Source organism: Mustela nivalis, assembly GCF_964662115.1.
Source record: "Mustela nivalis genome assembly, chromosome: 9".
NCBI classification, from domain to species: Eukaryota; Metazoa; Chordata; class Mammalia; order Carnivora; family Mustelidae; genus Mustela; species Mustela nivalis.
The window spans coordinates 79,070,176-79,084,878 of NC_139028.1; the positions used below are offsets into that span (position 1 = coordinate 79,070,176).

Consider the following 14,703-nt stretch of genomic DNA (forward strand, 5'->3'; position numbering starts at 1 on the left):
GACAGGGAAGAGCAGAGTGACACACATCACCAAGGCAAACCGGTCTGAAGGAGACACAGCTTCGCAGATGCAGAAACAAGAGAGACACCAATTTTTCGCGCGCCCCCGCCCACCCCCCCACGCGCGTGTGTGTTACTAGATGGGTAAGGTTTAAAGAAGATATCGGGAAGGAAGGCAGGCCAGGCAAAGGAAACCAGCACCAACGAAGGCTAGAGCTGAGGCCTCACTACGAGCTGGGGGATTTGGAATGTTTAGCAGCAGGTGGAGGACAGCGAGTTTTGGCGATCACACGACCTGGGTAGGGTCAGAATGATGCTATGCTAGGCATTCCCTCCTTTCCAACAAGCTATTGAAAATCTACGTGCCAGAAGCTGTTCTGGGCAATGAGAAACAGCGGTGAAGATTCCTATTAAGCTTTTCCTGAGGGTCCGCTTGACTGGCTTGGGCTTTTGTGGCGGGCGGTAGCGTGGCTCTAGCAGCCCCTTAGATCTCCGGACGCACATGGGTCTGTCGGCAGGTTGGCGGTCCCGCTGCGCGCGCCGCCTAAGCTGCTCCACTGCCCCGCCCGGCTCGGAGCCCGCCCCTAGTCCGACCCACACGTGGGTTCCCGCACGTCCGCCCGGCTCCCCCTTGACGTCAGCCTCGCGGTTCCATTTAAGGCCCCTCCCGCGCTCAGCACCGAGTGTCGGAGCCGCTGCCGCCAAGTCCGGATTCAGTCTCGCGCGCCGCTGACGCTCGCCCTCCCGACGTGCACTCCCGGTACGGTCTTGGCCCCAAGTGCACGGAGCTGGAGGGTCAGGAGAGCGAGCAGCTTCTGGTTTGCTAACTCGACGCTGCCCGCAAAGGGGTCTCCGCTTCCGGGGCGTGGGGGTGGCGGGGTGGAGGCAGAGTTCGCAGACCATACCTGGGCGGTGGCCCACGCCCTGCGTGGGCTCGGGAGCCCGCCGCACTCTGCTTTTGCTCTAAGCGGGCACCGCGATCTCCGGTCGGGCTGGGAAATCCTGTGGTGGAAAGGCCAAGTGGATGCAGAAGGACAAGAATAGGACAGATAACGAAGGGTGGGGCATACCTCCGGGCTTAAAAGAGGCAAACGACACAGAACTCGAGGTCCGGTTTCCAGAACCCAGAGAGCCGAAAAAGCCTCAGCAGTCGGGCGGTGGGGTTGGGGGAGGAGGTATGAAAGCCGGGGAGCGCTGCTCGGGTCGCTTTTTAACCCTGGGGCTCGCGAGAGGTGGACTCCACGGAGCTGCTGCTGTCCCTGTTACAGGGCGGTCTCTGCGCAAATTAACACTTAATAAGCGACTGCTGATGTATCAGGTGCTGCCCTAGGCACGGTGCATGCAAAGATGAAGCCGGAAGAGAATTCAGCTCTCCTGCGTCGCAGATGGTATTTTGCGAGTAGAATATCTGGTACCATCTACTCCTTTTGAAAAATGGGGGGGGGGGGGACCTAAAGCTGTGAGAAGGTTAGGGCAACTCTGAGGTAACAAAGTGGGTGGCAGATTTGGGGAATAGACCCTCTTTCTGCAGGGCTCCTCCGTCACCCATCCCCACATTAAAGGGAACGCTGGATCCTTAGGTTTTCGGTGAAGCCAGGTCTAGAAATAGCAGTGATTTGTAAGGAGAGATCCGATTCCAGCTTGGTGACTCTGGGCAGCCTGCCTGGAAGTCCTCGGATATTTTTGCCCATTTGGAACTCAAGACTAGACGTGGGGCTTTGGGATGCAGCCTGTGATAATCTTCCCAGTGAATGCAGTGCGGGGTTGCATTAGCAGAGCGAAGGCCTCCTCCCCGGCTCTGGAAATGGAGGATTACACCAAGTATCATGTTAACTTCAGGGCCTTGGGCCTCTACAGCTATTTTTGCACTTCCTGTACTGACAATTTCCTCCTACCGGGCCTCACGCCTTTGCAACATGGATCGCAGCAGAAGCCACAGGAGGCGCCTCCCTCCTGTTTGTTAACAGCAACCAAGTATTTAAGATTTAAAGTCTGGCCGTGGCCGCGCGCGTGGCCAGGGAGGCAGCCAGCTGGGGCACTACTTAGGTCTAAAGTCCGCCGCGTGCTCGCTCACCGTCTGACCCGAAGAGCACGGTAATTTCCAGTCATTTCCGCCCGTGGGCGGGGCTACCCCGGCCGCCGCCGTTGGGGGCAGTGCCCAACTCTGGAAAGCTTGGGGTTCCTACTCTACTCTTGTCCCCGCCCACTGCTTGGAAATGAGCATGCGCGCGAGTCTCGCGCAGGGGAGGGTGGGGGAGGGGCGGTAAACCCCACGAGCTCTGGCTGGACCGTTGGCATTCTTCTGGGGCTGGAGGAGGGAGTGATTGCGCATGAGCAGAGCTTTTTGCATGCCCTAAGACGACTGGGTCGTTTCAGGAGGCAGTTAACAGATTTTTCCACATTCCTCGGGTCCTTACGTGAGGGTTTGGCGGGAACCCGGGTGACTGGAGTAGAGTGGGCAGGCAGCTCATAGCGATTTTGTGTGAGGAAAGGCGGCCCCGCTTGGGGTTAATACGTCAAGATGAGGGAGGCCTCAGGAAGCTATACTTACACTCAAACGTCAATGCTATTCTTCCACGCCAAGGTGAGATCCTTTACACCAAGATCCTAGAGAGACCAGACCCTGGCATTCGGTCTTTCAGCATTCCTGTGGCCAGCTTTAGGTTTTTTCCTTCCCCCTTTTTAGTGGCAAGTACCCCCAAAAGAAGTAAAACGAACTCCTTTGGAACAGCTTTAGGTTAATAGCGTTCATTCAAAGAAGATGCAGTGACTGTGCGTGTTTTTTTTCCCCTTTAGATTCCTTTTGGTTCTAAGTCCAAAATGGCAACTCTCAAAGACCAGCTGATACAGAATCTTCTTAAGGAAGAACATGTCCCCCAAAATAAGATTACAGTTGTTGGGGTTGGTGCTGTTGGCATGGCTTGTGCCATCAGTATCTTAATGAAGGTAAGTGAGAGCCCATCTTTCTGGGAGACCCCCATCCCCCCACTCCTCCAAGAATTGGATTATCACATTGTATATACAAAGATTCAGGTTCATGCACTCAGAGAGCGTTTTATGGAACAAACTTTAGAAATGTGATGCCAGGGGCGCCTGGGTGGCTCAGTGGGTTAAAGCCTCTGCCTTCGGCTCAGGTCATGATCCCAGGGTCCTGGGATCGAGCCCCACAGCGGGCTCTGCTCTGCAGGGAGCCTGCTTCCCCCTCTCTCTCTGCCTGCCTCTCTGCCTACTTGTGATCTCTGTCTGTCAAATAAATAAATAAAATCTTATTTAAAAAAAAAAAAAAAGAAATGTGATGCCATACCAAAAGCGTATCTGAACTAAAAAAAAAGTTGTCAGGCAAGTGGTGACACAGTTCCTCCTTTTTTTTTTTTTTTTTTTAAAGAGATTCTAAAAATTTATTTGACACACAGCAAGAAAGGGAACACAAGCAGGGGGGCTGGCAGAGGCAGAGGAGGGCTTCCCGCTGAACAGGGAGGTGAGGGGCTCAATTCCAGGACCTGACCCGAAGGCTAACACTTAAGGACTGAGCCACCCAGGCACCCTAGGGTGACCCTTCCTTAAATTCACTTTGCCCTATTAACATGGATGAATTGCCTACAAGTGAAAAAGAGCCCATGCCTTTAAACAAGCTAAAGTTATTTTAAAATAATTTTTGAATTGAAAATCATACATTGGTAAAATTAAAATCACGCTAAATGTGGGAAATCCTAAGCATTTCTTCCACAAAAATTGCCACGTTGAATAGTAAATTTTGGTATCAGTTATGGAGCGAACACTTAGTTAGAATTTGTGAATGAATAAACACATTTTAAGTAGTCAGGCCCGGTTTATATATAAAAATAATTGCAACTTACCATAAAATATCTTAAATTTAGATTTGGAGTTCAAATAAGAGAGTGAAATGATTAATTCTGGCTTTTGAACAGGAAAGGATTGAAATAAGGAACTGAAGGCAGAAATGAGCTATGAGCTATGTATGGTTACAGCATGTTGCTTCATATGTGTACTTATGAGGAGCCACATAGTGTAAAGGTTTCCCCCACCATCCTACAGGAGACCATTGCTGTGAAACCCTTCCAAAGCCAAAATGGTGTAAAGTGAAGACAGTCCGATTGATTAATACGGAAATTTTTTTTGAGCATTCCCAGACCCAAGAAATAACCTTGGGCTTTCTGAACCTTAGGACACATCTTGCTGACAGATACCCAAAATAGAGGTGAAGTACAGATGTTCACGCAGTTCAAAGCGATGACAGCTTGATACTGAGATGCATAAAGTTTCCTAGGGAAGGAGCTTGTTGGTACTTGGGATGTGTACTACTACTCTAAGGGCTCACTGCAGAACAAACAACTGAATGCCATTATTGCTTTTTGCCTTTTTCATAAAAGCACAAATCCTCTTTGGATTTCTTTCTGTAAAAACAGGTACAATGTTAGGTCTTGTATAAAAATGAATTGGCATAATGCAGACTTCTGAAAACGAGGGGGTGCCTGTACCAATTCTTACTGCTTTCCCGTTGGATCAGAAATTGATGCCATCTGTTTTCTTACACCTGTGAATCACCTGTGGTCTTTTCCTATGATGCTCTCTAACTTGGGTGTGTATAAGCATAGTGCAAGGTTATCATAGGTGACTTGGGGTAGTTCTGTAGCTCAGCTAGTATAACTTAACTTGGTTATAACAGTTCACAACTCATGTCTGTTAAATCTGTTACTGATGCTCCTGGTCTGAGATGGCACCAGTGAACATTTGCTGCTTCAGTTGAAAGGATATTTTTCACCAACACTATATTGCAGTGCACAAATCTATCTACATGTGACACTGTTAGTATTGGTTAATATATAGACAAAGAATGATCCAGAATACCACTTTTTTTAACTTCCAAGTCGTGATACTAGTCAGACTCACTTATGTAATGAATAATGACCTAAAATCAATTTAAAAAACTGAATTTGAGAGTATAAATAGAGCAGCTTTATGTAATTGGGTGATATCCCATCCATTGCCAGTCCAGGGTTCTGCCTCCATACAGTGGCGTGGTGGAGCCCTTGCAAAGCTTGCTCTAATGAAGAGAGAAGATCAGTACTTCTTCCTATGGAAGGGTCATCTGAGAGTCAGTTTTTAAATGGTGGCCTACCTTTATTTTGAGGTATATCCCGATACTAATAAAGTAGCAGAACTCTTTCTGTCCTAGAAATACAGAAATTTTTGCATGCCTTTCTATTTGACTAAATAATGTATGCTTTCCATTTGACTACAATTGTTGACATCTCTTAGGACTTGGCAGATGAACTTGCTCTTGTTGATGTCATGGAAGACAAACTGAAGGGAGAGATGATGGATCTCCAGCATGGAAGCCTTTTCCTTAGAACACCAAAAATTGTCTCTGGCAAAGGTGAATTACAACAAACTTACATTGTGGTCTATGCTAAACTTAATTCTCTATCAGGCTTGAAATTCTGTTTTAAAGATTGGCTTTTTATATAGGATCAGAGAGCCTTTGACCAATTTTGCATTGGTAACCTTTTTTATGAAAGTTGCAATTTCTAGTAAGTATGTTTTTTTTTTTTTTTTAAACATTTTATTTATTCATTTGATGGATCACAAGTAGGCAGAGCAGCAGGCAGAGAGAACGGGGAAGCAGGCCCAATGCGGGGCTCAATCCCAGGACCCTGAGATCATGACTGATCTGAGCCAAAGGCAGAGGCTTAACCCACTGAGCCACCCAGGCACCCCTCTAGTAAATGGTTTTAAATGGAAATCCAGTATGTCTGTAATGTGAAAGCATCTGAGTTAGCATGTAATTAGTAAAGCTCCTCAGGTTTGTATGTAACCAAATTGTTTCTAATATTTAAATTTAATATACTTGCCCTACTTCCTTTCACACCTAACGGTTGAGAATAGGATAAATGAGCCTGTTCGGATATTCTTGGGCCTTTTACACTTAAGAGCCCTGATCAAGAAACCTGGACATGTGTACAAATGGTGTTTCTTTTGACATTTGAAAATCAGTGACCACTTACCTATGGGCTGGGTTGACTATCCTGTACCATAGGGTATCTAGAAGCAAGACATACTTGATAAGTATGTGGCTTTTGCTTAAAAAACAAAACAGCCTGTCTCTGGACTGGTGTGATCATAGTGAAGTAGTTAAGTAGAAACAGGAGTATCGGGGTGCCTGGGTGACTCAGTTGGACATCTGCCTTCAGCTCAGGTCATGATCCCGGGGTCCTGGGATTGATCCCACTTTGGGCTCCCTGCCTAGCCAGGAGCCTGCTTCTCCCTCTGCCCCTCACCCCACTTGTGCTCTCTCACCCTCCATCTCTCTCAAATAAGTAAATCTTTAAAAAAGAAAAAAAGAAAGAGTGTGGGAGAGTGTGAGCATGAGCTTAGGTGGCAAAAAAATTGAGGGATGACCACCTCATTTGATTGTTTCCAGCTCCTCTGAGCTGTCACTAAAGTCACAGTCTAAAACCAGAATACAAGGAAGGTAGTGATTTACTTTTCTTCCCGTTAAGTGGCCAAAAACTAAAGGAGAAGATGGGGGTGGGAAGGTAGCAGTACAAGCATTTATCTGTATTTCCCTATATATGAAAGGAAGTAGGGGAGGTAACACAGTTGTTCAAACTGTCCATTAGAGAAGGTTACAGAACAACTTTCTGCCGGCTAGGTATTAGAGTTCTCTTAAAGGCTGTAATCTGGTTTTTGTTCCCTTTTGTCTAGACTATAATGTGACCGCAAACTCCAAGTTGGTTATTATCACAGCTGGGGCACGTCAGCAAGAGGGAGAAAGCCGTCTTAATTTGGTCCAGCGTAACGTGAACATCTTTAAGTTCATCATTCCTAATGTTGTGAAATACAGTCCAAACTGCAAGTTGCTTGTTGTTTCCAATCCAGGTGAGACCTTTAATTGTACAAATAGATGAACTCGAGTGAAACTGATGGTATATGTCATGTTCTGTATACACACATCTGTTGCTCATATTTTTCATTTTCCTCTTGTGAACGGATTTGCTAAAATCATTAAGTTTAAAATAGTAAGGGGGATACAGTGCCCCTAAATGTAGTTAGAACTTAGAAATTAGTTACTTGCCCAAGAAGAGCTTAGGTAAATTATGAATAAGATGTTGTTAATGCACAATTTATTTTCATTAAACTACACTTCTTGAGGACTTCGTGAATTTGCCATTTTACGAATAAAGGTTTAAAAATTTAACAAAAATGTTGGGTCATAAGCACGATCAAGATTCATACAGAGCCATGTATCTTGACTAGCTAAACATTATCTAATAATTGACCTAGTATCTTTGCCTAAATGTTTTCTTCATAGTGGATATCTTGACCTATGTGGCTTGGAAGATAAGTGGCTTTCCCAAAAACCGTGTTATTGGAAGTGGTTGCAATCTGGATTCAGCCCGGTTCCGTTACCTAATGGGGGAAAGGTTGGGAGTTCACCCGTTAAGCTGTCACGGGTGGATCCTTGGGGAGCATGGAGACTCCAGTGGTAAGCATAACTATTTTCTCTTTTTGTTTTAAAAAAAAATTGTTGTAAAATATTTACAGAAGTTTCATTATTAAACCAGAGCTGAAATGAGATACCCATTCATTGGAGTAGGAATGGTTTCTAGAAATCTATCTTTTGACATAATTTTTATGTTAAGAATGGTTAAGATTTTAACTTTTATGTAACATTTTATGGCATCCCTATATCATGGATGGGGAATGAAATTACTTAATACAGTGGACATATTAAAATAAGAGAATAGTTCTAAGGATGACCTCAGTCATTTGATATCACAGCTGTGTCTAGACTTGAACTTTGTGGCTCAGATAAGGTCAGCCAATCCAAATGAAGGAGATGAAAAAGTCTATCACAGCTAAGAGAGGTTTTAATTTTGTGCAGAGTTCTCAGTTACTTATGCCAAGAAAATTCCTTTTATGATTTCAAATACACACGGATTAAACATCGCGGTAGAGTAGGAAAACAAGTTAGAATATGGTGAAAATTCTTAGTCTTACATAAATCAGTCAATGAAAGTTTAAGAGTAAGGGTGGTTGTAGTCTTGACCATCTACCAACAGCAGGTAATCCTCCCCAGATAAGAAGTGAGAATTAGAAAAAAGGGTCAAGGGCGCCTGGGTGGCTCAGTGGGTTAAGCCTCTGCCTTCGGCTCAGGTCTCATGATCCCAGGGTCCTGGGATCGAGCCTCGAATCGGGCTCTCTGCTCAGCAGGGAGCCTGCTTCCTCCTCTCTCTCTGCCTGCTTCTCTGCCTACTTGTGATCTCTGTCAGATAAATAAATAAACTCTTCAAAAAAAAAAAAAAGAAAGAAAGAAAAAGGGTCAAAATTACTAGTCTTGGGGCACCTGGGTGGCTCAGTGGGTTAGGCCTCTGCCTTCAGCTCGGGTCATGATCCCAGGGTCCTGGGATCGAGTCCCACATTGGGCTCTCTGCTCAGCAGGGAGCCTGCTTCCTCCTCTCTCTGCCTGCCTCTCTGCCTACTTGTGATCTCTGTCAAATAAATAAATAAAATCTGTAAAAAAAAAAAAAAAAATTACTATTCTTGTTTCCAGAACCCAAGTTTGGCTCCCCATTGCTCAAAAGGCCAGTAGTCAAGAGGCAAGTTTTGACTGGAAGGGAATATGAGCTTTATTCAAGAGGCTGGCAACTTGGGGAAGAAGGCAGACCCTTGTCCAAAAGTCCAACTCTGAAGTTTCTTCCTGGCCCAGAGATAGATTTTTTTAAAGATTTTATTAATTGGGGCACCTGGGTGTCTCAGTTGTTAAACGTCGGCCTTCAGCTCAGGTCACGATCCCAGGGTCCCGGGATTGAGCCCCATATTGGGCTCCCTGCTCAGCAGGAAGCCTGCTTCTCCCTTTCCCACTCCCCCTGCTTGTGTTCCTCTCTTAACTATCTGTCTCTCTCAAATAAATTAATAAAATCTTCAAAAAAAAGATTTCATTTACTTATTTGACAGATACAAAGAGAACACAAGAAGGCAGAGCAGCAAGCAGAGGGAGAGGGAGAAGCAGGCTTTCTGCTGACCTGGGAGCCCGATGGGGGGCTTGATCCCGGATCATGACCTGAACCAAAGGCAGACACTCAACCCACTGAGCCACCCAGGTGCCCCTAACCCAGAGACTTTTGAAGGGGTTTAATTAGTTAAGGGAACACAGTGGTCTGTAACATTTCTTGATTGCATGCAGATTTGATGATGCCAGTTACTCAGTGCTCAGAGATTGTGCAAGAAGTTCTAGTTCTTCTAGTGTGCAAGAAGGTCTGGTTCCTTAGTACCAAGGAGTTGTGCAAAAGTACTCTGTTCTGTGAAGGAGGGCAAGGTTTACAGATACTCAAAGGGAGGTCAGTAAAATTATTCATGTGACCTTAAGAAAAGAAAACATTTTGCTGAAAGATGGCTGGGCTAATCAGAAAGGTGAGGCAGCTTCGAACAGACTTGCTGGCCTCTGTGGCCTGGGAACGTTTTGGTTCTTTATTCCCCCAGACCAGTGGTCTACAAATCTCAGAGAAAGTGATTTATTTCTGTTACAGATCAAGGGTCTTAAGGCAACAAGCAAGGAGTATGTTGACTTAAAGCAGATTAGCCCGGAAGACTGGTTAGGGTGCTCTGTGGTCTGCTGGATGACATGTGGAAGTAAATGTATTCTGTACTGTTTCTTCTAGTGCCTGTATGGAGTGGAGTAAACATTGCTGGTGTGTCTCTGAAGAATCTGCACCCTGACTTAGGCACTGATGCAGATAAGGAACAGTGGAAAGAGGTTCACAAACAGGTGGTTGACAGGTAATGGATCCCATAATTTGGCAATACAGAAGATTAAAACTTATATTTTTATTTTATTTTATTTTTTAAAGATTTATTTATTTATTTGACAGAGAGCAAGACATCACAAGTAGGCAGAGAGAAAGAGGAAGGGAAGCAGGCTCCCTGCTGAGCAGAGAGCTTGATGCAGGGCTTGATCCCAGGACCCTGAGATCATGACCCGAGTCGAAGGCAGGTGCTTTAACCTACTGAACCACCCAGGCACCCATAAGACTTATATTTTTACTTTATTTTATTTTTTTTAAAGATTTTATTTATTTTATTTGATAGAGATTGCAACTAGTCAGAGAGGCAGGCAGGGAGAGAGAGGAGGAAGCAGGTTCTCTGCTGAGCAGAGAGCCCGATGCAGGCCTCGATCCCAGGACCTTGGGATCATGACCTGAGCCGAAGGCAGAGGCTTGAACCCACTGAGCCACCCAGGTGCCCCTATATTTTTATTTTGAAGTTTGAAAGTTTAATAGCATTTGAGTACTTGACGGAAAGCATTTTTCTAAGGACGCCTGGCTATAGCTGGCTCAGTTGGTAGAGCATGTGACTCCTGATCTCAGGCTTGTGAGTTCGAGTCCCGTGTTGGGTGTAGAGATTACTTAAAAATAAAAAAAAAAAAAAAGATTTTTCCTGATGTTTTGTTAAAGAACATTCTATAAAACAGAAGTAAAGAACTAAAAATGGTTAATGCAACAGTCTTTGCTGTATTACTCTATAGTAGTATAAATCTTTTAGTGCTTGGAAGTTGTATTTCAGATTAAGTCTTTATTTCAATAGCATATATGGGTCATTCAGTTAGGAATAAGAATTTTTATTGATTTATTGATAAGAGTTTTATTTATTCAAGTTACCTTTACACCCTGTGTGGGACTTGAACTCAGAACCCCCTGGAGATCAAGAGTCACATCCTGCATGGACTGAGCCAGCCAGGTGCCGCAGAAATAAGAACTTTTATTTCTTTATTTTTTAAGAAAAGATTGATTTATTTATTTGAGAGGGAGCATGTGCGTGCGTGCAGGGGTAGGGGAGAGGGGAGAGAATCTTAAGCAGACCTCCCCCTGCTGAGCATGGTGCTTGACATGGGGCCAATCCCATGACCCAGAGATGACGATCTGAGCCAAAAACAAGAGTCACATTCTCAACTGACTGAACCACTCAGGAGCCCCAAGAATTTTTAAATCCAATTTCCTGTTATAGGCTTTATGATTAGAAATAGCAAACTTGTTTATTCAGATGATTATAAAGTTTCAGGCAATGTGTAGATTCATAATTGTACTAAAAATGTGAATATTGTATGAAATTATGTAAATATGGGAGTTTTCAGCTTGGTCTTATTATTTCGTGTGTGTGTGTGTGTGTGTGTGTGTGTATGATAAAGATTTTTATCACTGAGAGAGTGCATGCATAGGCACTGGGAGCAGCAGGCAAAGGGAGAAGCAGGCTCCCCACTGAGCAAGGAACCAGGTATGGGACTTGATCCAGCACCCTGGGATCATGACCTGAGCTGAAGGCAGATGCTTACCATCCCGTTACTTACTTACTACAAACCATGTGTGGGCCTCAGTCTGTAGAACTGAGTAATGAATCAGGATTGATTTAGGCAAGACCCTTTTTAAAAAACCTGTGAACTGGGACACCTGGGTGGCTCAGTGGGTTAAAGCCTCTGCCTTTGGCTCCGGTCATGATCGCAGGGTCCTGGGATCGAGCCCCGCGTTGGGCTCTCTGCTCGGTGGGGAGCCTGCTTCCCCCCCTCTCTCTGCCTGCCGTCTGCCTACTTGTGAACTCTTGTCTGTCAAATAAATAAATAAAAACTTCAAAAAAAACAAACAAACAAAAACAAAAACCTGTGAACCCACCACCCAACCCAAGAAACATTGATAATTGCTGTCAACTAAATGTAGTGTTTTGTTGGGTTAGAATTACTAGTCTGCTGGTACTTGAATAGGAGTTCTGAGCTCCTCCTCCCACTCATTTTCTGTCCTACTGCCCATCCCTTGCTTTGAGTCAAAGATGTAATCTAATCTTGGAGTTATTTTTTAAAATTCAGTATTACGTCTTAATCCTTTATTTTGTTGCATGTACATGTAGTTACTTGTTTTGACAGTTGTAATATTCAGTGGTATTGAATATACATTGTACTGTTGTGAACATCCCTATACATAATATCTTGGTATGCATGCAAGCATTACCTGAGGTCTGTAATGTAACTTCATGGCATTATTTGCTGTAAAGCATGTGTTTGTTCTTTGCTTTCTCTTACCCTACTTTTTCCTAACTTTCTCTGTCCTTCCCTACCCTACAGTGCCTATGAGGTGATCAAACTGAAAGGCTACACTTCCTGGGCCATTGGACTGTCTGTGGCAGATTTGGCAGAAAGTATAATGAAGAATCTTAGGCGGGTGCATCCAATTTCCACCATGATTAAGGTAGGTGTATGTAGTGGTACATTGTATTTGAATGTGGTTATTTTCTGGTTTTTAAGAAAGATTCTTCTGGAATAAATGAAACAAGATGGGATTGGGAGGGAGACAAACCGTAAGTGACTCTTAATCTCACAAAACAAACAGAGGGTTGCTGGGGGGAGGGGGTTTGGGAGAAGGGGGGTGGGGTTACGGACATTGGGAAGGGTATGTGCTATGGTGAGTGCTGTGAAGTATGTAAACCTGGCCATTCACATACCTGTATCCCGGGGGATAAAAATACATTACATAGTTTATAAAAAATTAAAAATTAAAAAATTTTTTTGTGAAAACAGACTTAGTCATCAGTCTTTGATTTAAATGACATAAATCTAAGTGACATAAATTTGATTTAAGTGACATAATAAATGCAGTCACAACTTTCTTGGAGAGAAATCGTTGAACTTTGGGATTAATGTTTAGTGGTACTATGTTCACATAGATAACTTGATAACTTACAATAAGTTGAGATGAGTGGAAGACCATAAAAGAAAAGCTTTTTCCTTTGAAGGAAAAAAGAAGTCACTCAAAGTAGAGTTGCCAAAATGTTGTCATTAAAAATTGAACAGTAATATGGATAATGGCAATAATTTAGATTGTCTTTTATAACAGAAATCTTGCTGGTATTTTGATGACTTGCACTGTTCATAACATCCTAACCGAAAACGTGGACAGGAGTTCCTACTTCTCAAGTTGTATTAAATAAGCTTCATAATTGTAAAGAATGAAAGTCTTGGGAGACCCCAGAATGTGTGCTCAAAACATAAAATACTTTTCCTTTTGTCTTCAGGGTCTTTATGGAATTAAAGATGATGTCTTCCTTAGTGTTCCTTGCATCTTGGGACAGAATGGAATTTCAGATGTTGTGAAGGTGACTCTAACTACTGAGGAAGAGGCCCGTTTGAAGAAGAGTGCAGATACACTCTGGGGGATCCAAAAGGAGCTGCAGTTTTAAAGTTTTCTAATGTACCACTTCCCTGTCTAGACTACGACAGGGTTTTAGTTGGAGGTTGTGTACATTGTCCTTATTATCTGATCTGTTACTTAAATAACATCAAAATGGCATAAAGAAAAAACATCAGTTTCCTAAATTTCTAAATACGAATGGTTCAGTAAACCCTGCAGCTATACCCTGATGCTGGATGATACCTGCCTTTATAGTCCTAAATGGGTTCATCTCAGAGGCACCACTGCCAATATTGCATATGCAGCAGGTGCTCTTCAAACCAGATGAGTATTTCCTGTGTGTTCTAGGACTTCAGGTTCCTTCACCCAACATGCCTAGTCCATCTTTTCCAGTCAGTCACATCCTGGGCTCCAACGTATAAATTCATTATTGCATGTATCGTGCGTAACTGTTCGAAAGGATCTTACTTCGTGTACCATGTTTGTCAGCATATAGTGTACATTGCCATATAATGTAAAAAGACCATACAACCAACTAAGTGTTGTTGTACCAACTAAAATACCAAATAAAATTTGAACAGTAACTTTTTTTTGAACAGTGACTGTCCATTCATTACATTAGGTGAAGCTGCTACTTACTCTTATTATAGGGACCCATTAGGGTATTCTTAGGCAACACTGTGATGAAATTTATTATTATTATTATTTTTTAAGATTTTATTTATTCACCTGTCAGAGCAGAAGCAGGGGGAGAGGTAGGCTCCCCATTGAGCAAGCAGCCTGATGCGGGACTTCATCCCAGGAGCCTGGGATCATGACCTGAGCCAAAGGCAGACACTTAATGGAGGGAGCCACACAGTTGTTTCTGCGGTGACTTTTTTATTTTAAAGATTTTATTTATTTGACAGACACTGAGAGAGGGAACACAGAGGGAGAGGAAGAAGCAGGCTTTCTGCTGAGCAGGGAGCCCCGTGGGGGCTGCTGACCTGAGCCAATGGCAGACAGTAAGAAACTGAACCACCCAGGTACACATACAATGATTTTTTTTATGGTGTATTATTTACTAATGATCAAACATCAGTGTGACTTAATAAATCAAGGGTGTGGCTAGGTTACGTTTTGGTACCATTTTCATTATAATCGTTTTAATATACTAAGCTACAAAGTATTAGGAGGTAACTATCTGATAATAGTGCTAATCATAATTGGTACCCTACAGTTGTAGATGATATATACATGAATGTAAAAATATTTGCCACAGCATAAGCAGTGGTACTTAAAAAAAAATGCAGTTTTGTTTTTTTTTTAAATATTTGTTTAAAGGTTTTATTTGTCAGAGAAAAAGCACAAGCAAGGAGAGCTGTAGGCAGAGGGAGAAGCAGGTTCACTGCTGAGCCTGCCCACCGCTGGCTCCGCCCTCTGTCAGATGTAGAACTGGGTCTCCGGACCTTGAGATTATGACCTGAGCTGAAGGCAGAAGCTTAACCAAAGCCTCTCAGGCATCTTGGGAA

General features: G+C 43.6%; 1 protein-coding gene across 10 annotated transcripts; it reads left to right on the top strand.

Moving 5' to 3' along the window:
* The first annotated feature begins 504 nt into the window (after window positions 1–504).
* Window positions 505–13,788, top strand: LDHA (lactate dehydrogenase A). Of its 10 annotated transcripts, none has more exons than XR_014316071.1 (9): window positions 559–759; window positions 2,796–2,945; window positions 5,280–5,397; window positions 6,726–6,899; window positions 7,333–7,506; window positions 9,683–9,800; window positions 10,675–10,757; window positions 12,130–12,253; window positions 13,077–13,788. XR_014316071.1 is itself a non-coding variant. In XM_082747325.1 (9 exons), the coding sequence occupies exons 3-9, from the start codon at window positions 2,820–2,822 to the stop codon at window positions 13,239–13,241; spliced, it is 999 nt and encodes a 332-aa protein (XP_082603451.1). In that variant the 5' UTR covers window positions 620–759; window positions 1,268–1,410; window positions 2,796–2,819; the 3' UTR covers window positions 13,242–13,788. The 10 variants fall into 10 exon arrangements, 8 of the variants coding, with proteins under 8 accessions (XP_082603454.1, XP_082603450.1, XP_082603451.1 ...); XM_082747325.1 differs by lacking the exon at window positions 10,675–10,757 and adding an exon at window positions 1,268–1,410 and having other exon boundaries at window positions 620–759; XM_082747323.1 differs by lacking the exon at window positions 10,675–10,757 and adding an exon at window positions 1,268–1,387 and having other exon boundaries at window positions 620–759.
* The last annotated feature ends 915 nt before the right edge of the window (window positions 13,789–14,703 follow it).